This window comes from Nelusetta ayraudi, unplaced genomic scaffold (assembly GCF_046127955.1).
Source record: "Nelusetta ayraudi isolate G7.1 ecotype Tasmania unplaced genomic scaffold, CSIRO-AGI_Nayr_v1 ptg000011l, whole genome shotgun sequence".
NCBI classification, from domain to species: Eukaryota; Metazoa; Chordata; class Actinopteri; order Tetraodontiformes; family Monacanthidae; genus Nelusetta; species Nelusetta ayraudi.
The window spans coordinates 1,704,859-1,732,775 of NW_027466061.1; the positions used below are offsets into that span (position 1 = coordinate 1,704,859).

Sequence of the window (27,917 nt, forward strand, 5' to 3'; positions counted from 1 at the left end):
CAATTAAGGTAGATTTTTGTAATGTAATTATGCTATGACATCTTATGTTCAATGGATTAACTTTTCAAAAGATAAAAATTAAATTACAATGTATAAAGTTTTTAATAGAGAAGGATTGAATAACATTTCACATGTGGCGACTGGATTTTTATGAAAACCCAGTCTGATGTCCACTGCAGACAAAGTATATTTGTGAGGTGTTCCTTTAAAAAAAAAAAAAGACACACAAATAATTATGCATTGCATATTACAAGTTATGTATTTGCATAAACAAGACGATTTTCAGTTTTTTTAATTTGAAAAAATCAAACTCTTATTACCACTTAAGTTTGTAACATTTTATTATTATGACTTTCTATCAGAGTCACATGCAAATGGATAAGTTCAGATCACCAAGTGGTCATGTGGTATCTTTTTGCGTAATCACCCTTTGTACATAGGAAACATACATTTTCTACCACTGCCAATTGTCAACATAATACAAAAATCACAAATGCATAATTTTAGTAGGTAGATAGGTTGTGATTTGTGATTTTGTGGAATGGTGTGAAATCCTGCAGGCTTTCTGTTATCAGTGTATGAACATGTTGAAAAGTCAAGCAACTTCACATTTACCAAACAGATAAAGTTGAACCAATACACTTCTGAAAAAAAGAGGCCAAAGACTAAAAGCCAAGAGCTATTTGCCTTCTGGTTATGCAGTGTATGTAGTGCGGGTCAACAAATGTGTTTTATTGTGAGGTCATCAGAGGGTCTGGTTTTGTCCCTGGGTGTGATGCAGGTGGTGCTGATGGTGCGGGTTGTTAAAGTGGTAGGGCTCGTGACGATGGTGGCTGTGGCAGATGATGGGGTGCTCGATGCCTTCACTCTGCAGGTCCTCCTGCTTATGGACGCCCTCCAACTTTCCCAGCAGCTCCTTGATGAAAGCCTGAGGAGAAGTGCAGCATGTCTGTTTTTGTTAGGTTTTTACAAGTGTTTCACAAGTATCCTTCAAGTTTGTGTGTGTTAGCGCGCGAGCGTGTTTGTGTGTCTGTCCACGTCGAGATATTTCCAGAATGTTCTACAGTTATTTATTTTTGTTATTGATAGTGCAGATCTGCCAACAGGTGAGCCACAGCGTTGTACTGGGTTTCAGCATTAACAGGAACACGCAGACACGCAGTTTAACCATCATTAACTTGAGTAGCTCACAGCTTTGTTCACACAAAAATCCTTTTGGCCGTTCCCCCAAGTGGCTGATTCATAGGTTTAGTTTGGCATTGGAAATCTGGAAACCACTGCACCACTGCCACCCCGCATTTAAATTTGTCAGTAGATATGTTGATATTACATTTTCTGCATATTAAAGGAAACAGAACAAAACAAAGACGCTATATGGAAGCAGAACAACCCCTGGACTTTATCTGTAATCATCCTTACAGTCTCGTCTCTTTCCACCTCAATAAAAGTGCAAATTAAATAAACAATTAAAAGAACAGCTAAGTTCAAATTCCAACATTTCTTTCTAAAGCCAAAGTAAAATCACAGCTTCTATGAGCACAGTAAAAATAGCAGCAACCAAAAAAACAATGGGCTGTAAAATGCAGAGCCCCGAGTGTAGTGTTTCAACAGAACTATTAAAGGCCTATTAAAAGTATTTAAAGGAAAGGGCTTTGGGTCCCGGGAGAATTGGACAGCATACGGATAAGGAAATCTAGCATTTAGCCAAACTTTATTTCTCTAACCTAGGTTCAATAACTTTAGCTTGTGTAGTTTGATGCACATTTGAAAGAGTAGTTAAACCCCTCTCAGTTATTAAAAACATCCCGAACCAGGACTTGTTTCAATCCCCTGAGTTGTTTTATCCCCCTGCCAACATGTAAGAATGTTTACAGAAGGCTCTAAACAGAAGGCTACGTTTTTATTTATTTATTCATTTTACATAAATAATCTATCATTTATTATTTGTCTATTTTTTAATTATCTGATTACAATTGTTTTAAACTATCAGTTGTGGATAACTTGAGCGTGGTGTTGTCTCTACAAAAATCACACAAGCCATCACCATGTCAGCACCAGTTTCACAATGCTCAGTTGTTTCTCTTTTTCTGCCTTAAATAGGCTAAAGGCTGACATATCTTGAATAGTCTTATCTGGGGAAAAATGTGAGAACTCAACTAACTTATCATGTTTTGATTGGATACAACTTTTTCACCCCGAGTATAAACAAATGCAACAATGTCTGGTTAGCATTGTTGCAGGGGGTTCATGTTTTAACAAAACTTGACACACAGCTAAAAGCAGATGCATCAGATACAGCAAACTTTTGTCTTCTGACCCCCAATTCTGTGGGCACGGCACAACCAGGCCACTGTCTGAGCCTGGAAGGACTCTTTGTTTCAGGCTTAAATTAGAAAGAAGCAACCAGAGAGCACAAACAGCAATTGTTGGGCCATGTGGACCAAGAGGCTGCAGGAGATCCACCAAAGAGTGTTGGCAGTTTTGTAATTAAAAGTAACAACATACCTCTGTGTTGCTTGTGCACTTTTGAAAAAGCTCCTGTACAAAAAACAACAACAACATTATGTTATGACTAGGCAACAGTATATACAATAGTTTTGCATACATCGAGAACATTACAATAAACTGGAAAGTTGCTAGAAATGATATGCAGCAGAGGGAAGCCTCTATCATTCCTTTTTGTGTTACCTGTAACTTCCTGACTCGTTCCTCGTCATTAGGCAAGTCAATCAAGTCATCAATGTTTACCTCCTCTGGCATATCGTCTTCCTGAAATAAACAGGACAGCATATGAAAATGGAGCTGTTTTGATGGACCATCAAGAGTCATCGCACACTCTGAAAACATTTTTACTCCTCCTACCACTCAGCATTCCATTCCATTACCATTCTGGAATCCAATTCCTACAATGACGGCAATACTTCATGAGAACAGGAAATATTCTCACCAAAACTTATTTTTTTCTATAGTTGAACAACTTTGTAAATTCATGTCAAGTTTTTTTCTAGCATAAGTCCTTAAATCACAAACCAAAAGCACTCCTGACTGACCCTCACTGACCTCAGGTGGACCCGCATGGTAAAGGAGACTGATGTTCTTTTAGAAGAGCCACAAGTGCCACAAATGATGCGTGTTCACTCCACAAGGCATTATTGTTTACTGCATGTGCATGTGCATGTGGATCATATATATTTCTTCAAATTTAACTTAAAGTTTACAACAAGAAGAATATTCAGCCTACACGTACAGTATCTCACATTCATGTATATTCAGGTTTGGCAGGCGATTGAAACAATGCTCACGTAATACTGTAACAGTGGATGTTCTGTTTGAACAACCAGCCATTGTGCCCGCTGAGTGAAGGGACAGAGGCGCCACAGCACCGCAGCAGCTCTCTAATGAGACTCGTGCCATGGTTAGGACTCCAAAATCTACCACCAATTGACTTCATCTTTTCATGCACAAGCTCAGTGATGAAATGTTTTTTTTTTGGGGGGGGGGGGGGAATCTGATGATTAACTACAGGAAAAAATATTTTATGTTTAGTTTATGAAATTTTGTGTTACTATCCCAGGGCAAGACAGACTTTTAATGTCTCGCATTTAATACATTTAGTCATTGGTTAAATGGTAAAATGAAAAAATGAAAACAGGTAAGCATCACACTCAAAATACCGCAAAAGCAAACATGTTTGTACGAAGATCTTGACAATCTGTCTTGTGAGGAAGGTCACCTGCTAATTTCCCTCATCATACTGAACTCCTGAGTCACATCAACTCTTAATGATCAGGCGTGACTTCAACTTCTTGCCATGTTATGCCTTCGAGAGGAGGAGCCTGACATAGTGAATGGAATAGAATAAAATAGAATAGAATGCTACAGGAGCAGACATGATTGATTAAAAATAAATAAATAAAATCACTATCAACACTTCCACTTGTGGCCCCTGCCAGATGCAGACTGTTTACCTGCAGGGGCCTGGAGCAGGATTTGTGCTCCTCTGTAAATCCGAGGCCGCTTCTCCTTCCTCATTACTCACCCTTGCCTTAGTTCCTCACTGGCCATGTAAGGCAGAAAAAGGCCCACAAGAGACGTGGTTCTGTGTGGGGACCCAACATATACAGGATGCTTGACCTTGTAAGGAGAAGCAGCTGCCCCACCTTCGCTTCCAACCTGTCACATTCTCCCTCATAACTTTTCACAGTCAGTCACCTTATCATGGGCACCCTGACGCCCTGACACAATCCAAAAGATGGATTGTGTATTCAACAACAACAACAGCAACAACAACAGCAGTGCAGTGTTTGGTTTCTCTAAGATATACACGTCTTTTACAATTGTAAAATCAGAGCAGCCTCAGTCTGCTCCTCACAGGTGCACCCACCTGACCCGCGTACAGCTGGTCCAGACCGTCTTCGATCCACTTCTCCATGTCCAGCCGCCTCTGCAGCTCCTTCCGGTTGTACTTCACCGTGACCCGCGCGTGTCTCTTGGGGATGTTACAGCCGCGTTCCGGAGACGACGACGCCAAGTCGTCTGAATCCACGTCGTGGTGTTCGCACAGCGCCGTGCCGGTGTGGTCCGCTGCCATTCCTGCTCTGGACTGGTCGGACTGGTTTCGCGTACTTGGCTTTCCTCTGGCGGACTGGAGGAGAGGAGCGAGGGAAGTGTGGCGGGAGGCGACGACGGGACGCGCTGCGCTGCGCTGCGGTGCGGTGCGCTGCGGTGCGGTGAGGGGCAAGGAGGGCAGGAGGCTTCGGGGTGTCTCTTCACAAGCTGCTCAGCGCTTTAATCACGCCTTCCTTCAGAATAGGGGCTGGTGGTATTTAAGAAGTTGACAAGTTTGCGTCTTGTCGGACAGAACATCCTTCTTCACGTTTGGCTGCAACAACAACATTGCCTTCTGTTTGTTTTTGAAAGACGACAACATAAATAGATTCCGAAAAGAATGTTAGCAATCCGTTTAAAAGAAGCAGCCCAGGTTGCGTGTGGGCAGCTGCATTGTTCTAAGATAAAGATTATGTTTGGAATATATGAGCAACATTTATTCTAATTTTGGGATATAAGTTCATTCATAATTTCTTTTACCCAAGTCTCAACAAGTTCAAGTTATATTCAGATCTGAAGTACATTTATTGTTGAGTACCTGCACCCGCACACTGGCAACAAGAGTGTGGGAGCTATTTGTTAATTTGTGTTAATCTGTTCGCTAATTCAATGTAATATTTTTATTTGGTTGTTTTTGTTTATTTAAATTTATTTGTATTTTGTTTGGTTGTTTAGTTTAAATATTTCCAAGTTTAGTGTTTAGTTTGTCTAGTTATGATTTTGTTCATTTGTTTTGTTTTGGAATTGGCTTTGGCCACCAGAGGGCGTATGGGTATAAGGGTCGGTGGTGGACTAGAATGTGCCTGGGTGGGCCTATGAGTAGTTGTTATTTGTTTGTTTGTTTGTTTGTTTCTATTTGTTTGTTTGTTTGTTTTACCAGAGCATGAGCGGCAGGATTCTTTTATTTGCTTGTTTTTGGAATAAAAAATAAACTATGAAAACCCAAACATTTTGGAATGGACATTTAGTTTCTTCTGCTTGCCTAAGCCCACGGTGCAAGTGGCTCTTTTATTTAAATTCTTTGAAGTTTAGTTAATTGTTGTATATTTTTGACAAATGGCCACTAGAAAATAGAAGAAGGGATTTATTTATTTATTTTGTTTATTTGTTTGTTTGTGTGTTTGTGGGTGGCTTCACTGTATGTGAGTCAAGTTCTCGTAATATTGTTAATATAACTTCACAGCACTGCTGCTGCTCACTGCTCCCTCAGGGAAGGGTCAAATGCAGAGGTCAAATTTTACATCTTTGTGAATGTTACAATTATTAGGACTTTAGCATTTAGATTTTACAAATTTGATAAAGGTCTTTACGCAGGGCCATACATACTTCACTTGTTACTGTCACCACTGGGCTCCTGAGCACAACAACAGATCAGAAACATTTCTTATCAATTCTAAATTTAATCTATGTGAAGATACTCTTTTTAATAGATTGGATAGATAAAATGTTGTGTTTTTGCTATTTGTTTAACAAAACTAGCAACTTCAGTAAAAAGCAATCTCGCATGCTTTCTAATGCTTTTGGCATAGGAATACATTTTATAGTATCCTGAGTAGCCTGGCTATTACTTTGTCTTTATAAATAGATTCAGAACACAAACTCGGAGTGAAGCAAACCTTTTAATCCACATCACAATCACATGATAAAAAATAAATAATATGAGCTAAATTATTGAACATAACAAAAACTTTGGCATGAAAACAAAATGGCACATGGATGAGTTGTGATCAGAAGTAAAGCAACCGTTCATTACAATGTGATGAAACAAACTATTTTCATACACATTAGTATGTTTTGGATATCTTTCGAGACTTCCCAGACCACGCATCATCCACACAGAAAATCATGAATCGGTCTTCATTCAGAATCATATAAATATATCTCTCCATGTGCTACAATCTAAGTGAAGCCATTGGGTTTATAATAAATAAATAATACGAAGAATAAAAATGATGGTACGCACAATAAGGAAATAATGTCAAAAGGAAGATTGAAAAGCAAAATAAAATTTGAGATTTAAAAAAAATGAAAAACAATTAAACAAAGAAAACTTTTTGAAGGGAAAAAAAACATCCAAACAAGTGATATTTTGGAGGGAGTTATTTCAAGTTGGTCAGAGTATTATGACTTCCTGTATTTGGTTTGTGTTGTAGGTCCTGAAAAGTAGACAGCAATATCTGTTTCTTTGGGTCTTAGACATGAAAGAGCTTTGCCCCATATACTTTTCAATAATCTTTGTAAAGTCATTTTCATCAAAACACCTCCTATATTCTTATTGGTAAATTATAAATCAGCCTGAGCAGAGAGGCTTTCAACTCATGGATTTGCCCCCCTTTAAGTTGTGCATTAAGAGAGAGGAGCAACAAGTGCTAAAATTCTTCTGCGCCCGGATGAAAGTCTGTGTCTTCTTAGTTTCATCTCAGGCCAGACCCCAGGCCGAGGCTGGACTCATCCCTCCAGATAAAGTCCTGGCGCTCGCCTCTGGCCACACTGCTCTCCACGGGGTTTTGCCTGTACCCTGGTCTCCCTTCGTTGCATAGGGTGAGGCTGAGGCGGGCCGTGCTGTTGCTCATCTTGAACAGGCTGTTTGGACCGAGGAAGGAATCTCTTTCGCTTCCTCCGAGGTTGTTCACCGTCTCCAAGTCGTTGTAGACTGCGCTGTCGTTCAGTTGCTTCCTCCCCTGCAGTCTCCTTCTCCTCCTCAAGAAAATGATGGCCGCCACCAGAACCAGTGCCAGGACAGCTAGAATTAAGGAGACGGTCAGAGTGGTGGAGGAGGGCTGGGAGATCTGGCGCAGAGCTGGCTTGAAACTGGGCTGGAGTGTGAACTCGCAGCTCGGCCCCATGAAGCCTTTGGGACATTGGCACACTGGCCCTGTGAAGTGGGTGAAACAAGTGCCGCCGTTCTGACAAGGGCGGGCGCCACAGGCGTCGGAGCGCACGCTGCAGTTCTTGCCCGTGTAGCCTAAGGTGCAAGAGCAGGTGTAATCATTCACACCATCTTGGCAGGTTCCGGCGTTCTGGCAGGGTGTTGAGGCGCAGTCGTCGATGTTAATCTGGCAGTTGGCACCGGTGAACCCTGCCTGACAGCGGCACAAGACACTTTGGCCGAGGTCCAGACATTCGCCACCTGCAGGTCGGGGAGGGGGGAGCAACAAAACTCCAGTCAGCATTTCAGAGATCAGAGGCAACTGGAGTGTTAAGGCGTTTAACACCCTCACACTTGTAATTTTGTGCGAGATGCCAAGGTGCGAAAAAAAAAAAAGACATGACTTTTAAAACTGTGACGATCATTTCCGATTCTAACCAAGAAACTGCAGAACCGCAACACGGCCACCAGGTGTCACCAAAGAAAGGGCGTTCGACCCAACTCACCGTTCAGACAGGGCTTGTTGCTGCAGCGGTCCAGCTTCTTCTCGCAGTTGGAGCCGGTGTAGCTGGGCGGGCAGCGGCAAGTGTAGCCTCCAGTCATGGTTTCCACACAGGTGCCACCATTGAAACACGGGCCGTCGGCGCAGGTCATGGCAATGATCTCGCAGTTCTTCCCGTAAAAACCTTGCGGGCAGGTGCACGAGTAGTCGTTCTCCAGGTCCTGTGAGGGGATGACAAACATCTTTAAATTAATAAGGAGATCCATCAAACCCAAGTTGGGCAAATTTCCAATTCCTGACTAGAAAGTTATGCCTTCCATTTCTATACCTGCTGGGTTTAAAAAATACATTGTATTTTTTTCTCCTAAATTCTATTTACCATGGGTTTTTTTTGCATTTGTCTCTTTGTTTGTATCTGGTTACTTTCACTCACGTTGCAACTGCCTCCGTTCTTGCAGGGGTTGCTGTCGCATTCGTTGGTCTCCAGCTCACAGTTGGTGCCCCCAAAGCCCGGCCTGCACGCGCAGGTGTAGCTGCCCTGACCCGTGTTGGTGCAGGTGGCCCCGTTGGCGCAGGGCTTGTGATTGGTGCAGTAGTTGAGGTCTTGGTCGCAGAAGAGGCCCCCCCAACCCTCCTGGCAGTTGCACTGCCACGGCTGGCTGCACGTTCCGTGGAGGCAACCTGGGTAGCGGACGCATTCATTGCAGGAGGGGCCCTGCCAGCCCATGCGACATGTACAGCCCCCCGGGGCCTCGCAGTAGCCGTGCTTCTCACTGCAGTCCGCCGAGCAGATGGCTGGAGAACAGAAGGAAGAGGGAGGGTGTTTGATTATAATGGGCACGCCCTCTCACACACTCTCTCAACCACACACACACACACACACACACACACACACACACACACACACACACACACACACACACACACACACACACACACACACACACACACATTGGGCCCCCTGTCTGACCCCAACCCTGTTCCAGACTTCACTGTTTGTTAAGTATTAAGCCAGGCAGCTGGCAGGCACGCTGCTGGGGAGAAATGTCTTCTCTTATCTCACTTCGTCAAACACACAAAGATGCAACTCATTTTTCACCTTGACAAATGAGTTGCAGTGCAATTGGGGGCCACCACTTTTCCTCATTAATGACAAAGGGCAGACATCCTGCAGTCACACTCCAGGAAAGGAATGATTCTATATCTCACTATATATGTCTCGAAACCACAAATCCTATCATTACAATGCTGAAGTCTGTGATTGTGTGTTCATTGTTCGTCCAATCTGTTCTGACTTTTTTTGAACAAGCAAAACGATGTTTTTTTTCCATTTTAAATGACTTTTCAATCTTCATTTAATGAGCCAACTTTTGAGACCCTTGCTCAAGACCACGTTAGCGATGTGTAAATGGACCCTTACGTTCAGAGCAGTAGTTTCCTTTCCAGCCCTCCAGACAAATGCGGTTGCCCTCCTCATCGCAGGTGTAGTGTCCGAGCGTGTCGTCCCTCGGCCGGCAGTAATCAGCGCAGCCGTCTCCGAAGTAATACTCGTCGCAGAAGACGTGGTAGGAGTAGCGCAGCTCGCTCTGCTCGCCGAAGTGCACGTCCTGGGACCAGTCCTCGCCGATGGCCAGCCTTCTCCTCGTGGCCAGGCGACTCACCAGGTTGTTTTGGTTGTCTGTTGAGAAAAGAACTCAGTCGTTCAAGAGCGAATCCGTGCCTCGCATGCGAGATGGGGAGACAGGCGGAAACCTACCTGTGTATTCCGTTGGAGATTCCGCGTTCCAGGCTTCGATTATTAACGAGAAGGTTCCCTGCGAGGAGAGAAGCAAACACGGTCAGCATCTCGTTCCGTTTATTGACTTCTCATTTTCAGAAAGAGTGAAAGGACAATTATTCACGAAAAGTGAACCGGTGTTGTAATCCCACCAAATTCTACCGCGCGTGGTTTTGTGTGGCGTTGACTTACCGGCCACTTGAAGTGAAAGGGCACTCTGATGGGCGCGCTGCTGGAGATGGAGGTGTGATCGGCCCTGATGACGTTGGTCTGCCCCGTGCCGAAGGTGCATGGCGGCTCCGCTGAGATCACGTCTTCCGGGTGCTTGAGGCAGATTCTGAAGAATATGTGACAGTCTCGGTGTCTCCTGCAGATGCGCTGAGCCGTGTGGTACGAGTGGATTTTCAGCTCAAACACGCCGGACGAGAGAACCTGAAACATCAGACAAGAACCGTGTTTATCAGACGCGTTGGGTTCAAGTAAATTATAGGGGGTGGGGGGTTGATTCCAAAAGGGAAAAAAAAGGAAAAAAAAAAAACTAAAAGCCAACTTACCACATTAACCAAGGCCAACGCCAGGAGGTATCTCGTGACCAGATGTGCCATTTCTTCACTGTTTTTCCCCCACAGCTCTAAATTAGTGTCCGCATTTGTCGTGCGTAAAATAATCCGGGATCGAAAAGGCTACTTGAAAAAGTTAAGAAAGTAATACCAACTTCACCATTTGTTGGTGGCTGTTAAATCCGTCTTCTTGTTCCGCACGAGGCTCCTGTACGTCCCTGGGTTGGTCCTTGACTCCCCTCGTTTTGATTCTGGTGCGAAGACGCGGAGCGCTTTTATACCCACTGATGCAGCGCGTCACAGGCGAAGAGGTGGAGTCTGAACAGACCTCAGGGGAGGAGCAGCTCGTTTGGGGATTTGGGGAACCCACGATGCACCTGGTCGAGGGTTCAGCGCGTGCATATGAAGCTGGTGTAGGATGTGCGTGCGAGTGAATCGATTTTTCTTTTTACCAAGAAATGTGGAAATTATTTTGGTGGAGGCTGAATCGACTCAAACATGAGACGAACTGAATCCTCTCCAAAAACAGCACAAAATACAACATTCAATGTTGGTATATAATGTAGATTTTGTTTTTTCTATTTTCTTTATGAATCAGTCGTTATCGCAGTCAAACTGTGTATTTAAATGTCAGATTTCAGGCGAGGGTTTTAAAATTTCTCAGGGGTTGATTATTTATTTATTTTTCTACGAAGGATCAAACGTGCATTTAAACCATTTTACGACCATACATCAAGTTATGTCACAGTTGTTTTTTTTGCGTTGTCCAATAATGCATAAAGATCAGTAGGAAGCGGGGAAGAACAGCGCGTGGCCCGTCCTTCTTTACAACCGACAGTATAATTGCTCTGACGCGTGTGGGGTGACAAAAAGAGTGGGCAGGTCCCGGATCAGGGCCCATTGTGCGCCCAGCGAACAGCCAGGCCTCCCTGCGCTTGGGTTGAGGAGGGGGTCGTGCGCATGGGGGGGGGGAGTGTCGAGTCGGGGAGAGTTGGGCTATCATGTTGCTTTTGTCTGGACCTCATGCGAACAGCTGTATGATAATCAACGGCACATGGTCGGCAGTGTGGGCCTCCAAACACCGCTATTGTGCTCCGGGAGCGTCTCACCGCCACCCACCCCCATCCCGGCACGCACTCACACACGCGCGCACACACACACAGGAACCGCCGCCCCTTGAGAAGGACCGCACCTGTCGATGCGCGTAAACACACCTTAACCGTTTCCATCACAGTCTTTCTTGCGTGATGATTTGAGGAGTCGCAAGTGTTAATCGAAATTTCCACTAAAAGGGGAAATTTCCCAAACAAATAATTTGTTTGGGACTAGTTTGCCTAAAGGAATGATTAGTCGCCTTTGACAAACACTGACATCGATGTTGATGGTGATATATAATCACCGAGGTGTAAAATCTATGGACGTAATTACCAGTACATAAACAAATATCTAGTTTAAGGTTCATCTGCTGCATATAAGAAAATCCTGCATATTTAATGCCAAGTCCTGCGTTGTGCTGGTCGGAAGGGGGCGGGGTTCTTATTCGTATTCTAATGAGCTGAGAGCAAAAGACGCGTGCCTGAAGTGCCCCCAGTGTGTATACCTTCACCCTGCAGAACAAACAACGGAGGACACACGCTGTTCTAAAGTGACGTGTGCCTGCTCTGCTGTCTGTCTTTCAGCATCACACAACACCTGACAAAGCTTGATGCCAAACATGAAGATCAGTCCAACTCCGGACATGGTGGCTCTGATTGTAAGAAGCCCCTTGTCAGTCTACTCACAAGAAACTACTGGATTGTACATCATACAGCGACAACAGTTGTGCCTCTTAAAATAAATAAATAAATAAAAACTTTTTGTGTTTGCAAATCTCCAATATTTCTTAAGTTTGTCTTCGAAAGGTAGAATATTGTCAGAGTCATTCTGAAAGCTTGATATTTTTCAGTGTAAATGCATGCAAATAGTTTAGTGGTACCTTGTGGTGGGTTTTGTCACTCAGCAACACCTGGGACACCCCTGGTATTTTGAGGAGTGTTTGTTGGGGTTTTATTTGTTTGCCCACAACTCTGGTATTTATCATCAAACAAACAAGCAGCACTCATTTAGACGCGTAAATTCCTACAAACAACATAGATAATCAAATCAGTGAGTGAATAAATTAGCACAGTGTATTGAACTTGCCAACGGCACCTGAGGGCAGTTCTTGAATAGCGTCTATGGTGTAGGTTTCATAGGCAAAATCTCATTGTTGTATGACAAACAAACACTGATACAGTATACTGTGATATACATACATATATATGTATATATATATATATATATATATATATATATATATGTATATATATATATATATGTATATATATATGTATATAGGATCAGCTCAGCAGACTGTCTCAGTCTATAGAGTCTATTGTATGTATTCTTGAATAGCGTCTATGGTGTAGCTTTCATAGGCAAAATCTCATTGTTGTATGACAAACAAACACTGATACAGTATACTGTGATATACATACATATATATATATATATATATACATATATATATATATATATATATATATATATATATATATATATGTATATAGGATCAGCTCAGCAGACTGTCTCAGTCTATAGAGTCTATTGTATGTATTCTTGAATAGCGTCTATGGTGTAGCTTTCATAGGCAAAATCTCATTGTTGTATGACAAACAAACACTGATACAGTATACTGTGATATACATACATATATATATATATATATATATACATATATATATATATATATATATATATATATATATATATATATATATGTATATAGGATCAGCTCAGCAGACTGTCTCAGTCTATAGAGTCTATTGTATGTATTCTTGAATAGCGTCTATGGTGTAGCTTTCATAGGCAAAATCTCATTGTTGTATGACAAACAAACACTGATACAGTATACTGTGATATACATACATATATATATATATATATATATATATATATATATATATGTATATAGGATCAGCTCAGCAGACTGTCTCAGTCTATAGAGTCTATTGTATTATTATACATTGGACGTAATTTTTAATCGAACACACTCCCTTGCATGTGTGCTGGCCATTCATTAATACAAGTCGGCCCTCATTTTCAAAATATCAAACCTCTGATTGTTCAATGTAAGTTGAACCTGCCTCATCATTCACGTGTACTGCTTATGTCCTTTGGCTCACTTTTTGGCCATCATCTCCAAAACCCTTTCCCACTTTATTAGGCCAAGTGCTTTGGCTAGTTTATCATTGCACTAGATCCAGCTTTGGTCAAATGCTGTGCTCAAATGTGCTTTTCCACTGGCTGAAAAAGTCTTCAATTGAAGCAGAAAGCTTCTCTCTCTCAATTGCACACACACAAACAAACACACACGCTGGAGTAGCAACCCCACAAACTTGAAGAAAATGTTACGCAATTCCAGAGAATAAATTGTATGCAATTCCCTTTTGATTCTTTGAGAAATACATCACACTTCAATTTGAGTAGCCTGTACGCGTAGGTGTTTAACTACACTTAGTACCTGCTGTGTGCCTCCAGAGAGGGCGAACATTATGCGCCTTTGTGTCAGCCGAGCAGATGGACAGTGCGACCACGACTATCGCTAGTATTACCTTGCGGGAGTGTGACACGAGCATGCCACGGGGCATGGGAACCAAAAAGGGAGTCATGTCATCCACCCCCAAGACCTCCCATTAGTCTGAGTGGCCAGCATCTGCCTCGTCTACGGCCCGCGCTGCTTCCTCACAGCTTGGAGATCCTCTCCCTGAGGACACTTTGAGAAAGAAAAGAGGTGGTGGTGGTGGTGGTGTTGCAAATCTGACTCAGGCAGGCCCTCAGGGGAGAGAGCGGCCCAGGCTGTTGTGGACACTTCTGCAGCTCTGACCTGCTGTCTCACTCGGAGACAATGGGGGGTGTGGACCTGGTGTCTGGCTCCTCTGATGTGCGATGTGTGTGTATGCTAATGTGTGTTTGTGTGCGTGTCTCAAATTCACACATGCTCTTTGGACGACTCGATTAGATCTCATGAGGATGCTTGTGTGCTGTTATGTTGGACAAAGGCACTGGCCGCAACGCATTACAGATGAGATGAATGCATGGGCTGAATGGTGGTGTCGGGACTTACAGTGCTTATGGTGCTTATAAGTGGTCTGATACTCAGATAGGCTGTGACTGTAAAACCTGCTGTTCAGTCAGTGTTTTGAAATACAGAGTACATCTTCTCTATAGTTCCTTTTCCTTAGCTTTCTTTATTCCCCTTAAATGTAGCACAAACAAACCCAAACACATTGTTTCTTTAAGAAACAAAAGTTTGACTTCAAACACATGTCATTTGTGAACATTTTCACAAAATCTTTAAAGGCAAAACAGTTTCTACTGACGGTATTTCATCCTCCATTGAAAGCTTTCGTGAAGAATTTCTTTCTTTCATGGCACACAAGAGGCATGTCCTGCTGTGTTGAAGAAAGAGCTCAACACATCTCCAGAATTTTAAGTTGTGTGGCACCTTAAAATTTTCAGAAAGTCTTTTTTTGCCTGTCTTCTCACACAATATTTACTTACTGCCTGACAAAATTCAGGTGACAGAGGGAACGAACGAGTCACTGACCACGTTACGAATCCCTCTCAGAACAACTGATGAGGTGAACAAAACTACAACGTCACACTGAGCAACAAATTTATAATCGCTCTATTGTTGGTTCACAGAAATCAGTATGATAATTATTTAGCCCCTCCTTTCTTTAAAGCTGTATATCCTCCGTGCAGCCCCCACACACTCTGTCCTGCTGCAGCTTCACTGGCAGATGGGAGATGAAAGAAGGAACTGGGAGGACTGGGGGAATGAGAACAGGTGGGGGTGAAAACTGAAGAAAAGGAAAGGGGTCAGGGGTCAACTGGGGCAATGAGGGGCGGAGGTTTACATATAGACATGCAGAGCGACCGATCGATAGATAGATTTTTCACCCCCTCTGAAATTTCAGTGTGTGTGTGTGTGTGTGTGTGTGTGCGCGCGCGCATGTGTGCATTTTAAACTGCCAGATGTCAACCTACGGACTAACGTAGAAGTACAAAATGTATGTTAAAACCTAAAATTGAACCCATGCGTATGTTTCATTTACACAACCAAAATCTATTTTGAAAATTAAAATAAGAATAGATGAATGATGGGGAACAAATTCAGATCGGTGAGTATGGTAATTACTCCATTCCAGAGGAAAACAGGGAAGGTTCTGCAGTCTAAAAGTGGCGTCGGGGGCTCAGAATGCAGTAGAATGCTGTTTTACGGGCCTCTGTTTGAATGGTGGCTGTTTGAGAGGGACTTAAATCTCAGGTTTAAGGCCCCGTGAAGAACTGAAGGTGAAAGGCGGGATAACAATGTGAATACAGCTGTCTATTCAGGACTCTGCCAGGGGAAAAAGCAGGCCCCCCGATGCCCCCCACTGCCTTCGTGTAAAGACGGAAACCCGAGCAGACTGCTGAGCGACCACTGCTGGAGCCCACCGCGCCCCCCCCCCTCCTCCTCCTCCTCCTTCTCCCCCGACCCCCCCGTCTCCCTGCTGCGGCACGCCAGGCCGCCCCGGCAGCTGTCTGGCTGACCGAGGCAGAAGGGGCTTCACAGTAACAATGCAACTTGATTTAACTCAGCCCGCTCTTTCAGTGTGTGTGTGTGTGTGTGTGTGTGTGTGTGTGTGTGTGTGTGTGTGTGTATGTGTGTGTGTGTGTGTGTGTGTGTGTGTGGTGAAGAATAGAGTCACGGATGCGGCAATCAATCCAGTTGAGATCATGCAACAAAAAAAAGAGATAGAAAATACTGACATATGCATCGTTTTTATGTTAAATGAGCGTTTTCATTTCATTTTAATCTACAAAGTTTCAAATAGGATTGACAATTTTGAAATTGAGGAACTGAGAAATGAGAGCGCAGTCAAAACTGGTTCACTGGGAAACAAACAAACAAACAAAAAAGGCTCCTAACCTCGTTAAATTGACAACAATCCTCAGGTTTACGTCTATAACATAGTTATGAGCACTTAATGGGGAAACATTGTTTAGACAGCACCATATGTACTAACTGATATCCCGAGCTCCATCAGTCAACGAGAGCTCTCGGTCCTCAATTTACACAGCAGAGCCCCCTACTGTTATTTTTACGTTCCTGCAAAAGAAATTTGGAATTAATTTTGGAACTATACTGTAAATGCTTCCTGGAAGTCACCTGCAGCAACGAATATGCTTGTAGCGCTCATTTGAAAGTAGAATGTAGCAGACATCTTCTGAGGTGCAAAGTCTGGTAGATTTTAGAGGCTTCCTTTAAAAAGAAGACAAAAAATGTGGCACAATATAGCAACAAAAACCTGAGAAGATGCATCAAAGGTCATAATAAAGAAATAAGACTTTGCTTTCCTTTGCTGCTTGGTCAAGGTAAAAGAGATACAAATGAGAATCGTGGCATTCCGTCCTAACAGCTCTGTCCAGGACTGTGAGAACTACTACACTTTTTCTTCTGAAAAAAAACATGTTTTTTATTTTTGTATTTTTCATAAACTGCTTGAAACATTTTCTAATGAATTAAGAAAATATTGTATCTTTGCTTTTTTAAATTGTCACAATATCCAGATTTTGACTTTGACTTGTGAACTAAAAAATACAGGTACTACCCAGAAAATGAGAATATCCTGAGTAGGTTGTTGTATTTCTGCAATTCAACTTAAAAGGTGAATTTGACATATTATATAAACGAATGATATGCAAATCCAAATATTTCAAGTTTTTATTTCTTTGGATTTTGTTGATCAGGTCTTGCAGCTTAAAAAAAAAACTCAAACTAGAAAATTAGTTTGAGGGTTTGTGGTTTTAATAAGCTGAAAATCTTAATCCGCAAAGTTACAACAAGGAACTGCTTGAGATGTCAGTTTGCGTGTAAAGGCTCAATAAAATTTGTTGGTTTCATCTTTTATGTTAAATTGCCAAAATAAAACAACTTTTACTTGATATTCAAATTTTTCGGGTAGTACATGTATATACATATATATATACACATACATACATACAGTATAAATATATATATATAAAATGAAGTCCACAGAAGAGGCCTCACTATGGTTTAGTCATTACAATAACACGTTCTAATCAATAAGGGACGATTTGAGCTTTGAACAGGTAATACAGTAATAAACCAAAAATCTTATGAATATGGATTTTATTTAAAAGAAAACAAATTTACATCCTCAACAGATAATGTTTGCAGTGTAAAAAAAACAACTACTTGTAAATCCAGGCTCATTACAAATCTTTCTGGTACAGTAATTTTCAAAAAATCTACTTTGCACACATGTGGACCATATGATGGTCAAGAGCGTAAATCCATTTGCCAGTACAGTTCTTGTTGATGCAACTATAACTTGTAGAAAATCACACATGGATTTGCCCGACTAACTTTGTTTTTGTCAACATTAAAAGGACGTGAAAGCAAAACCACTTTTTGCTAAAGTCATTAGTAGTACTAGCCTCATTTTCAGTAGCAAACAAAATCTCCATGTTCTTTAGTTATGAGTAATATTTTTCCTCTTCCATTTTTAATGTGACGCGAGACATACATACCTTCCGTTATAACATTTTAAATACAATTTTAAAATATAACCACAGAAACTCTTCTCAGTCCTATTAAAAAGTAGAGCAGTGAGAGGGATGGAACGCCGGGAAGCTTTTACGCTCCATGCACCCGAAGGCCGTGTGCACTGTCGGTGATACAACTCAGCCTCGGCGCTATAACGACGGCCGCCCGTTCAGCTTGTCATGCATGAGCGCGATAGCGCCCCCCGTGAAGTCTCTGAGAACCTGCACCATGTCCCGCTGGAGCTGCAGCGACTCGCGCACAAACTCCTGCTGCGTCTCGGCCAGCTGCTGCACCGACTCGGACAGCAGCTCCAGCGAGCGCGACACCGTCTCCAGCAGCATGTTGGTGGTGTGCTGCTCCTGAACGCTCAGCGACGCACTCTGCAGGATGCTATCTCTGGCGCCGCGTGAACTCTGACCTCCCGGCAGGGAGCACAGCGGCGAGGCGCCGGCGGAGGTGTGCGGTCGCTCCTGGCGCCGGCTTTCTTTTCTGTCTTCAGTCGGTTTGGACGACGGAGCGGAAGGAGGCAAGTCGTCCTTTTGATCCTCGTCGGAGTCTCCAAACGCAGTGTCGGCGTCTTGCGACAAACAGAAAAGTGAAAGTTCATTAGGGTTTCTGTTTTTCAAAAATGGACCAACAATCAAGCAGGTGCAAGTACGATGTCAATGTCTGAGTGAGGAACTGAGTGAGGCAAACCAAAACTTCCTCCTAAAACTTGACCATTTATTGAAGGCTGGAAATTTCTTTGATTTCATGACTAAGCGTTTGTTTCTTAGGTACTGTATAAAAGTAACCCCAATAAACATGCCTCAGTAATGTGATTAGATCAATCAAATAATATTTTGAGGACTGGCCGAGCTGAATCTGAAAACTGCTTAGTGTTTATCAATAAGGGGTGGATTTTAGGACTTTTTTTCATCAGAGAAATATTTTTTTTTTAAATAGTTTTTTTTGTATTTTAAAAAGTGCAACTGGAGCATCTCTCAATTTCCTTCTGTTCTTTGTCACTACATGAACTCCTTATTTTGTCCATTTACTCACTCAGTGCTGCACTGACAATATGCTGCTGCAGTTCCTGTGTCTTTCCCTGCCAGGTGGTGGAGCTGTTGAGGTGTTGGAGGTGTGGAGCCTCACACTTGCTTTGGAGATATAAGCTGGTTTTCCTTTTGACAGCGCAAAGTACTTTGAGACATCTCTATATGAGTTTAGGGGTAGGTATATATAAGTTTATACGTCCTCCTACCCCTTTTCGAACATGAATAATATTATTCTCTTGTATATTTCACTGGTGTTTGCTTACTTATCCTATTTTTTAAATTTTCTTTTGTGTGTTTTGGTTTTGTATCCTTTTATTTTCTTTCCTTCCTTACATGTTCGAAATAAATACATAAATAAAATAAAATATGTGATTTAGTGCTTTGCAAATAATATTTTGATATCCTACCAATATAGTCAATGTCGTTACAATCTGACTAAACCCATCAAATCAACGCTGTAAAGGTTAATGGTATACTGGCACTGTACACAAACATAAAGTTGTGTCTTTGTTGGTTTGGCCTTTTGTATTTGTGAGGTGAATTCAAGCAGGGGACTGGGAAGGCCACTAGTCAGTCTTCTGAGGACCAGCTAATCCCAGGAGGACTTACTGATGGACGTCGAGTCGAAAGTGCCGTTCGGCGAATTCTGCAGTCCAATCATGTCGTCCTCTTCCATTTCCTCCTCCTCCTCCTCCTCCTCCTCTTCCTCCTCGGGTACATCGTCGTCATTTTCAATTGGGCCAAAGTCACTGGTGGTGCTACTGTCTGTATTACCCATCTCCAGAATTGTGAGCACTACTTTCTCGGTTGGATTGAGGTCTTTTGCAAGACGCGAGTTGAGACCTCTGTTGGGCACCGACCCCGACCTCATGGCCGCCACTTTCCTCTTGGTGTCACATTTCAGGTCCGACCATTTCTTGATGACCTCGATGACTTCACGCTGGCACTCCCCAATATCATTGACACGGGCCGTAATCTCTGCCCACGTGCGCTTCTTCCTGTCTGTTGGTACGCCACGATTAAACTTACCTGGAGGAGGAGGACGAGGAGGGGGGGGGGGGGGGGGGGCGAGAAATGGGAGGGGAAAAAAAATATATATTTTTTTTTGTTCTGGAGTCAAAACACTTTTTGTCTAATTTCAAGAAAAAGGTCAGTTCAATTAAGTCACACACTCAATGAAATTGAAGTACTTGTTTAGAGACAATAATTCTATGGATGAAACATTTCAAAATAAGTTTAAAAAAATAATAAATGAATAAAATCACATCTTTCATAATCATTATTATAAAAGAAAAAACCTGAATGACTACATGTGTGTCTCATTCGGAGGACGAGACACGGAATAAACAGGAGAGAGACTTGGACACGTACCCACAACAATCCTGCGATGCTTCCTCACTTCATCCAACAATCTGTGAACTTCACTGTACGAGAATCGGGCTTTCCTCTTCTTGAAGCGGGTCGAGCCCTCGTGGTTGTAGTACATTGGCGAAGACATCCTCCACGCACGTTTTGGTTCGTTTCCTGCAGCTTTGGAGCTTAGTTTGGTGTATGGGCTCCACCGGATGCGCCTGCCAAGTTATGCCAAGAGACTAGTTAAAAGGACAGTCGCGATTAGCAATATTTGTCAAATTGGTCAAACGCTAAAGGTTGTTATTAAAATGATGTAACATTTTTGGGAGATGGGGTACAAAAATAGGTTTTATGAAGCGCTTCAGGAGACTCTCCCCATACACACGAGTATTATGTGCGAGTGTAGTCGGTTGATTAGCTCATCAAATAATTGAGTTGACTAGTATGATCAACACCTTTAACTTGCGACGAAAACGTAGGTATTTATTTATTTATTTATTTATTTATTTTAAAAAAGAGCCCTCTCACGTTTTTGAGCAAGGCACTTTAACACGATCTTAACAACACCAGTGCAGAGTGAACAATGGACGGTGGCTTTACATTAGTTAACCTAAACACGCGGCAGTTAGCTAGCTATATCGACAGACTTCAGCTAAAGTGTGGTGAATGCCGCCACATGCAATTGCATTAGAATGTTCGGCCAAGCTACCTCTTCTTGTTTGTGTTCTAAGTTATATATTCATTGCTCGTTACAGTCGAATGCAACGCAAGAAACACTGCGTTAGCTTTATGCTGCAAGACGTTTGCTAAAACGCCGTTAGCGCAAATAGCTTGTTTACGTCCATCCAAGAAAACGGTTCAACTACATTGAAAACTACTGATTTGGTGAACTTACCGTGTACTCGGCGAAGTTAGGATTCTATCCAGAAACAAAATGATAAACTACCTTATGGCTAAGATAGCAATCATCAAGCTAGCGTTTGCCAAATCAGCGTCACAGACAACATCCGGTACAGCTGGTTATCTCGCTGCTGACTTCTGAAAACTCCTTCATTTCTCTTGTCCGACACCAGAATATTACCCTGAGCACATCATATTGCATACGACATTGCCCCCCGCCCTGATTAGTTATCATGTTTGGATTTAAAATAATTCACATTATAATTTCCGATCTCATTAACGCACTCTTATTTTGAAGAGCACACATTTTCTCGTAATGCGTTTATTTTAACAACACTCGCGGGAAAGTGAGGTCCTAATCTGCTAGTAAAGGAGTAGGCGTCCGTGAATAAACAGTGCCGGGGATATAAAATCATAAGGATCTTAGTTACAAGACAAACAACATTGATTGCATAAATTAAAAGACACGCGTTGATTGTTAATTATTATTGTTATACTTATTTATTCCAAATATGGCACAGGTGTTTATTTCAACAAGCTTGTTCTGCAACAATTAATGGCCAAGGCATTAACTACATGGATAAATTCCCATAATGACAACATTGCTTGTGGCTACATGCATTAGTGGCATCATACATGTTTTACATGATTTGTATATTGTGCATTTTCCGAAAGGTATATGGAAGACCAAGGATAAGAAACAGCTATCATAAACTGTAAATAATGCTAACGTAAAGTGGAACATTGAGCATTTAACATGGGTTACGTGATTACGAATGGGCTTTACTAATCCTTTAACCGTTGTTTGCATGCTGCTACAAAACTGTACCATAATGCCAAGACTTTTAATTTTCTAATTTGGAAGTGGCCTAATAAACTGAGACAGGTTAGACCTCAGGTTTAACTTTTCTAATCCTTGCAGTATATGTGCCAACATGCACACCGGAAGCATTCACTGCCCACACAAGTACAACAGCAGCGTCTGCAACTTCAATCAAGCAGACAATCACATCCGCACATTTCTGAGGACAGTAAAAAAGTTAAATGTGTGTTTAGCCTGGCAGATTTAAAAAAAAAAGGAAGTGCCAAATTAAACAATGCTTACCTGTGTTTTAAGTGGGACATAATGCAAAGGTGATGGTAATAAAGTCGCTAAGGGAAAATTTGCTCAAGTGCCGTTATACAACCATAGGTACAGTAGTGTTTTGTTTTTTTGCAACTCAGGTGTACCACAGCGAGAGGAAAAGTGACCATGGCAATTAATCTGTTTTAAAGAATGATTTTTCTTTTGCTGCATCAACTCTGAAAACTCTAATATGTGCAGTTCTTGCGTCAGATGTGAAAAAATAAAAATAAAAAAGGTGTCGTGAGCAACCCATCTATTTGTAAAAAAAAAAAAATGTTGACGTAAATATAATCCATCAGTAACTCGCTCATTGTATTTTTCCCTGCTTCATTACAAGGAAGAATCCTTGTACTTCTTTGAAATATCTATTAATAAACTCTTTCAAAATCTGTTTCATGGTTATTTTAAAGGTAAAAAAAAAATGAGATTGAGACATAGCCATTCTAGACCTGCAAACAATAATTTTGGACGCATAAATGGTCATTTACATTAGATCATATTCACCAACCGCGGTAAAATCTGTAAAACAAAGTCAGAAATGTCAGCCTGGCTATGTCAACCACTACTTCTGTGAGCAGCGGCAACAATCTTTTGTTTAAACCCAAAATGATTTTATAAAGCGACAGACCAGCAAAAATGAATCACATATATCTCTAACCTATGTCTTGTTTCCAAACAAGTGAGTGATGTTTTAACACAAGGGAGTGAGCAAGAGTCGGGGCAACTAAGGCAAGCGACAGTGCTGGCTGTACACAGCTGGCAATATGCATTTGAAGTGCTTCCAATGATGCATTTGCGGGTGCAGATTTCTGCTTTGGTGACTCAGTCTTGTACATTTAGTGGAGCAGTGAAAACTCCATAAAAGAAATCCTGTAATGCAATCATGATTTCTAAATATGCACACACAATACGACTGCTGAGTAACTGAAGGGATTCTTTTGTTTCGTTTTGTTTTTTTAACATGTAGACGGAAGTCAGGAGTGGTTTTGGCGTGATGAGCAGGACAGCGACTTGTGATGCTCAAGAGTACATGGTCAACTGAAGCCACTGAAAAGACACAGAAAGAAAGAACAATGGCTTTCTCACTGAAAACAGACTGTCACCATGACCAGAGTAATATTATTTTTGTCTAAATGTGATGTCACTGTTTACAACCAATGAGATTAAATTACCTCCTGAACGTTGACTTTGATGGTCCCATTGTTGTCCTTGTCCAGAGTTTTGAAGGCACCTGGATTAGACAAAGAATTGACGCGTAAAGTTGATCTGAAACAGGGGTGCAAAGGGCCACGTACACATGCCACACACATCCTCAACATGCTCACTAAATGGTAACCTACTTCTGTAGGTTGCCACATCTGGCTTGGATTGGTTTGGTATAAAACAGCACAACAGCATAGAATTGAAGTGGCTATAAGAGATTTTCTTTTTCACCACCAGAATGCACAGCCGGGGAATGCAAAACCAAGAGGCTTCGGAGCCCCGCCTCCTCTCATCCCCATCACTCTGCCCCCTGTCTGGTCTCGGATGCAATGCATCAAACGCTCGCTGACGAGAAAGGAACATGTCGAGTGACAATTTTAAGTGTACATGTGGGGTTAACACGCTGGACATACGACGTTAGCAAAAATTGTGTGTAATAATTTCTTTAGCTTGTGGTGCAGGTCCCTACAGGGTAAACCAGAGGGTCGCCTTCGTTGCAACGTTCAGTGCTGTTTCCTGCCATCTCGTTTGCAAAAAAGCAAGCGGTTGCTTCTCATTATTTTAAGGGTGGTGGTGGTGGTGCAGCTGTTCTGATGAGCGGGAGGAGGCGGAGATCCACATGACAATGTCATATGACAATGATGACAATCGCTTGTTGCCCCTTTAAATTGGGAATTAAAATCCAAATAAAAGTAATACAGTTTTGATGAAGACATTAATCTGGTCTGAACAGTAGAAGAGAGTCAAAATAAGGAGATTTAGTTGGAGCTTTGTAGTAGAAGCGACTGTTTTTATCCACTTAACTTTAATGTGTTATATAATTACATACGTGACCATAAATATATAGAATCAAAGCTTTGTCCTGACACCTAACACTCTTTCACCACCACCAAAAACCTCAACCGCACCAGACAATGATTACGCAAGTCATTTGGTTTCTTCTGTGAAGCAACATGATTGTGGAACACAGACAGTGAAATAGACCTGGCTTGTTTTTATTGTGAAGAAAATGACACTGTGATAGCCCGATTCTAGTGTTTGTGGAGACTTCAGCAGAAACTGAGACCTTGTATTGCAAATAACTTGGATGCCATTGGATGCCAGGACAGTTATACATGGACTGCAGTTGATGAAATTGTACACAAAGTTGCTGTTCAGACTAGTTTGTGCCACTTTTTTTTTTTTTTTTTTTAGCACTGAAGTCGTGTCTCCCTACATCAAACACTGCAGATGAAGCAGCCATGTGAAACTAATTCAGTGTAATGCAATCAAAAATTGGGCCAATTGATTAAACTTACGACACATGGCATCCAGCCTCACAAGGCAGCCAACGTAGTTGTCGAAGTCCATGTTGCCATCCTCATCACTGTATCTGCGAATGATCATCTTGAACAGCTGATCATTGAGGGGGAAGCCTGAAGGATTTCAGTACACAACAGGGAGACATGAGGAAGGCTGATCAACACAACATATATCATTAATATGATAATAACTGACTGAAAGCCAACAAAACAGAACCTATATGACTTCACGCGGAGCCTTCAAGATTCTAAAATGAAATAAATAATCACTTCATTCAGTTTTTCAGTTGTTGTTTTTTTTGTTTGTTTTTTAATTAAAGGCTCATGTTCCTCATCGGGAGTTGTTCACACTTTGGAGGGGAACCCACTGAAGGGGAAAAGGCTAAAAACTCACCAGCAGCTCTAAAAGCATTGGGCAACTCATCAGCACTAATGACACCAGATCCATCTGAGTCATAGCTTTTGTAGACACCCTGAAAAACAACAGTGACAACTGATGGCGGGCTGGCAAGAGTCAAGTAAATATCAAACAAATGGCCAAACTACAAAAGCAAATGCATGAGAAACCGACAAAAAATAAATAAATATTGCAATGTTGGGAGTAACACTGGCTACTGGTGTTTTTCTTGTATGGCTGTGCTCTTCCAGGAAAAAAAATTCTGATGTTAATTTCAAATTATGTTGCTTTACCCTAATTTAAGAGTGCCTGTTATTTTTTTTTGTTGAAAACAATTATCAGCCAAAGTAATTTGTAACAGAAACGAATGGAGAATGCAGGCCTCAAGAGGCTGCAGGTCTGATGTACTTGCCTGCCATTTCTTTATGTTGTTCCAAAGGTGTTTGAATTCATGAAAGCCGAGCTTCCCGGTGCTGTCACTCTGAAACAACGTTGAGAACTGTGGACACTGTGACTCAAGTTTTGACAAACAGTAGCACTCAACCGCAAGCATGTCGTGTTTGGCCAAGGAGTTTTCAGTAGAGCTTCTTCTTCTGTTGCATTAACCTTTCTGGATTTTGGATTTTTCTTTTTCATAAAATAACTCCATTTTAGCTCCATTTTTAAGTTTACAATGTCACCGTGCATTTTCAAAGGTTGGGACTGACTGAAAAAAAAGTCTTCTTCCTGCCTGGACTAGCGCAAACAAGACAGTTAATGCAAGTTGGTAAAACAAGTTGTGGTGGGTGTGGTGCTGGGTGTGGGAGGAGTCTGCTTGCAGCACATTCCTTTGACCTTTAACGCGCTTGTTTTTGCTGTTCGTGGAGGCCTGTCACTACCACCCAACGCACCCAACGAAACAAAGGATACATCCATGACCGCCACCATGCTTCTGCACGACTCAATGCTGAAACCATCTGTTTTCAGGTCACCGTCTGAAACACAAGGACACCCCCAAAGTCCTGTAAGCTCCACGAAACGATTAAAGAAACAACTGTGTTTCAACTGTGAAATGTGAGTCAAGCAAACACGTCTTACGCTTTCCAATGATTCTGTTCAGGATGTTCATCAGCTCCGTTGGGCTCACTTCCATGTCCTGTACGACAAAAGCAGAAACGCGGCCGAGCCGGAGAGACGGAATAAGTGCGTGATGAATGGAACATGGGGAACATGGGTGAGGGAGCGACAGTAGCGGCGACACCTACATCCCCAGCAAGCTGTTTGAAGACTTGGCGGAACTGTCTCTCCTCGTCACTCTCATGCTGCTCCGCGTACACAGCCGGTCTGCGTTGCGGGGGCTACAAGACAGCACAATAAAGCCAGAGTTAGCAGGACAGTCACGGCCAGACAGTTGGCGATTACAGGCAGGAAGCGACTCTCACAGGATCAGTGGGCAAAAACTGGGATGGGTCAATGTCACTGCAAAGAGGGAGAGAGAGAGAGCGAGAGAGAGAGAGAGAGAAAACAATTTTAAAGCCCAAAGAAATCACAACATATACCACCATCTTGGCTGATGAAATGCTTTTGTTTTGTTTTGTTTTACACATTCTTACCCAACAGCACTGATGATGCCTCGGAGCAGTCCCTTCAACATTTTCTTTTCACTGTGAATGGAGCAAAGGACTATTAGAATAAGTGTCAGTGTTTCAAGCTCACTTTACAATAACTTTGTTTTCCTCTAAATAGACGAACAGGCACACATGCAAGGGCAGTCATCAAAGCAAACTTATTGCTTCGAGTATTCGATAACCCACTTTGCATTATATCTCATGTTATGATAAATATGGCTTCTATTCGCGTTAAAGGCGGCGTTGGAAATGTTGTCACAATATGAAACTCTGCTATCACAATGCAGTTTTCCCAACGCGTATTATTACTTTAAGGCCCGTCTTCGAAGACGCCGTCACACCCACTTCTACCGTTAAAGGAAAATACAAAAACAGGGTCACGAAACACAACGTGTTCGCACAGTATCGTACGGTTCAAATGGCGTTGTGACGCGTAAATTCAAAAGTACATGGGCTAAAAAACGACGGACGACATTCGCATTCCGTGAACAACTTGATGGGCTGTTAACCGTGCACACATGCTAGGACGCAGCTGTATTCGCACGAAGGTTCCGGTTACACAGGAAGAATAACAGGCATTATAAAATAGGAACGGAATTACTCGCAGATACATTTTGCTATTTTGGTAAAAGCCCTGCATCCGACTGACAACACCGATGTAAACTAAAAGGAGCTAACGACGGCCACGAACAGCTACGATAGCAGTAACGCTAGCAAAGCTCGGAATGAGTAATGACAGCTGCGATGGGCTTCGTCAAATCCAAAATGATCCCGTAAAAATGTCCAAACCTTTGGATTACTGTGATCGACATTCACGGGGGGGCCCGTGTTTCACACGGACGAGCCGAACGAAGTTTTATTTACCTTAAGAAACAGCACTTGGATGAAGTTCACAGTGTGACACTGTGCTGGTCGGCTGCGTACAGAAAGTAACTCAGCAGCATAGGAAATGAAACACGCCCAAACTTCAGGGGTATGCAAAATAACACTGGCCTCCTGTTTCCGGGCTCAAAGCGCAAGCCTTGAAATAAAACACTCGCG

At 42.3% G+C, this 27,917-nt stretch overlaps 4 protein-coding genes across 4 annotated transcripts; all 4 read right to left on the reverse strand.

Annotated features, from left to right (window-relative positions):
• Positions 1 to 83: 83 nt before the first annotated feature.
• ppp1r14aa (protein phosphatase 1, regulatory (inhibitor) subunit 14Aa) lies at positions 84 to 4,770 on the reverse strand. The gene is made up of 4 exons (XM_076019960.1): positions 4,385 to 4,770; positions 2,689 to 2,769; positions 2,506 to 2,538; positions 84 to 928 (listed from the first exon to the last, which is right to left on the reverse strand). Exons 1-4 carry the CDS (start codon positions 4,589 to 4,591, stop codon positions 746 to 748), a joined length of 504 nt encoding a protein of 167 aa, XP_075876075.1. The 5' UTR covers positions 4,592 to 4,770; the 3' UTR covers positions 84 to 745.
• A 1,444-nt stretch (positions 4,771 to 6,214) lies between these two features.
• Positions 6,215 to 10,564, reverse strand: dlb (deltaB). Its single transcript, XM_076019961.1, has 7 exons — positions 10,311 to 10,564; positions 9,949 to 10,188; positions 9,736 to 9,793; positions 9,400 to 9,657; positions 8,413 to 8,774; positions 7,984 to 8,200; positions 6,215 to 7,738 (listed from the first exon to the last, which is right to left on the reverse strand). The coding sequence occupies exons 1-7, from the start codon at positions 10,359 to 10,361 to the stop codon at positions 7,023 to 7,025; spliced, it is 1,902 nt and encodes a 633-aa protein (XP_075876076.1). The 5' UTR covers positions 10,362 to 10,564; the 3' UTR covers positions 6,215 to 7,022.
• Positions 10,565 to 17,518: 6,954 nt separating this feature from the next.
• On the reverse strand, positions 17,519 to 21,395 carry LOC142884400 (uncharacterized). The gene is made up of 4 exons (XM_076019962.1): positions 21,238 to 21,395; positions 20,361 to 20,560; positions 19,599 to 20,018; positions 17,519 to 18,529 (listed from the first exon to the last, which is right to left on the reverse strand). The coding sequence occupies exons 2-4, from the start codon at positions 20,485 to 20,487 to the stop codon at positions 18,102 to 18,104; spliced, it is 975 nt and encodes a 324-aa protein (XP_075876077.1). The 5' UTR covers positions 20,488 to 20,560; positions 21,238 to 21,395; the 3' UTR covers positions 17,519 to 18,101.
• Positions 21,396 to 23,048: 1,653 nt separating this feature from the next.
• capns1a (calpain, small subunit 1 a) lies at positions 23,049 to 27,893 on the reverse strand. The gene is made up of 11 exons (XM_076019963.1): positions 27,741 to 27,893; positions 26,862 to 26,912; positions 26,691 to 26,727; positions 26,514 to 26,606; positions 26,347 to 26,404; positions 26,179 to 26,243; positions 25,682 to 25,750; positions 25,267 to 25,345; positions 24,870 to 24,986; positions 23,541 to 23,599; positions 23,049 to 23,415 (listed from the first exon to the last, which is right to left on the reverse strand). The coding sequence occupies exons 2-11, from the start codon at positions 26,900 to 26,902 to the stop codon at positions 23,389 to 23,391; spliced, it is 645 nt and encodes a 214-aa protein (XP_075876078.1). The 5' UTR covers positions 26,903 to 26,912; positions 27,741 to 27,893; the 3' UTR covers positions 23,049 to 23,388.
• Positions 27,894 to 27,917: the final 24 nt, after the last annotated feature.

Bases quoted from the DNA above. Each gene is read 5' to 3' on its own strand.
- LOC142884400 (XM_076019962.1), bottom strand. From the start codon at position 20,487: ATGTCTTCGCCAATGTACTACAACCACGAGGGCTCGACCCGCTTCAAG. The intron at 20,019-20,360 runs GTACGTGTCCAA...CTCCTCCTCCAG, and splicing joins GCATCGCAGGATTGTTGTGG to GTAAGTTTAATCGTGGCGTA. The intron at 18,530-19,598 runs GTAAGTCCTCCT...GTTTGTCGCAAG, and splicing joins TTTCGACTCGACGTCCATCA to ACGCCGACACTGCGTTTGGA.
- ppp1r14aa (XM_076019960.1), bottom strand. From the start codon at position 4,591: ATGGCAGCGGACCACACCGGCACGGCGCTGTGCGAACACCACGACGTG. The intron at 2,539-2,688 runs GTAACACAAAAA...TTTTTTGTACAG, and splicing joins AACGAGTCAGGAAGTTACAG to GAGCTTTTTCAAAAGTGCAC. The intron at 929-2,505 runs GTATGTTGTTAC...ACTTCTCCTCAG, and splicing joins AGTGCACAAGCAACACAGAG to GCTTTCATCAAGGAGCTGCT.
- dlb (XM_076019961.1), bottom strand. From the start codon at position 10,361: ATGGCACATCTGGTCACGAGATACCTCCTGGCGTTGGCCTTGGTTAAT. The intron at 8,775-9,399 runs GTAAGGGTCCAT...TCTGTTCTCCAG, and splicing joins AGGAAACTACTGCTCTGAAC to CCATCTGCTCGGCGGACTGC. The intron at 7,739-7,983 runs GTGAGTTGGGTC...CCCGACCTGCAG, and splicing joins CAACAAGCCCTGTCTGAACG to GTGGCGAATGTCTGGACCTC.
- capns1a (XM_076019963.1), bottom strand. From the start codon at position 26,902: ATGTTGAAGGGACTGCTCCGAGGCATCATCAGTGCTGTTGG. The intron at 26,405-26,513 runs GTAGGTGTCGCC...TTTGTCGTACAG, and splicing joins TCAAACAGCTTGCTGGGGAT to GACATGGAAGTGAGCCCAAC. The intron at 24,987-25,266 runs GTGAGTTTTTAG...GAAATCCTTCAG, and splicing joins CAATGCTTTTAGAGCTGCTG to GCTTCCCCCTCAATGATCAG.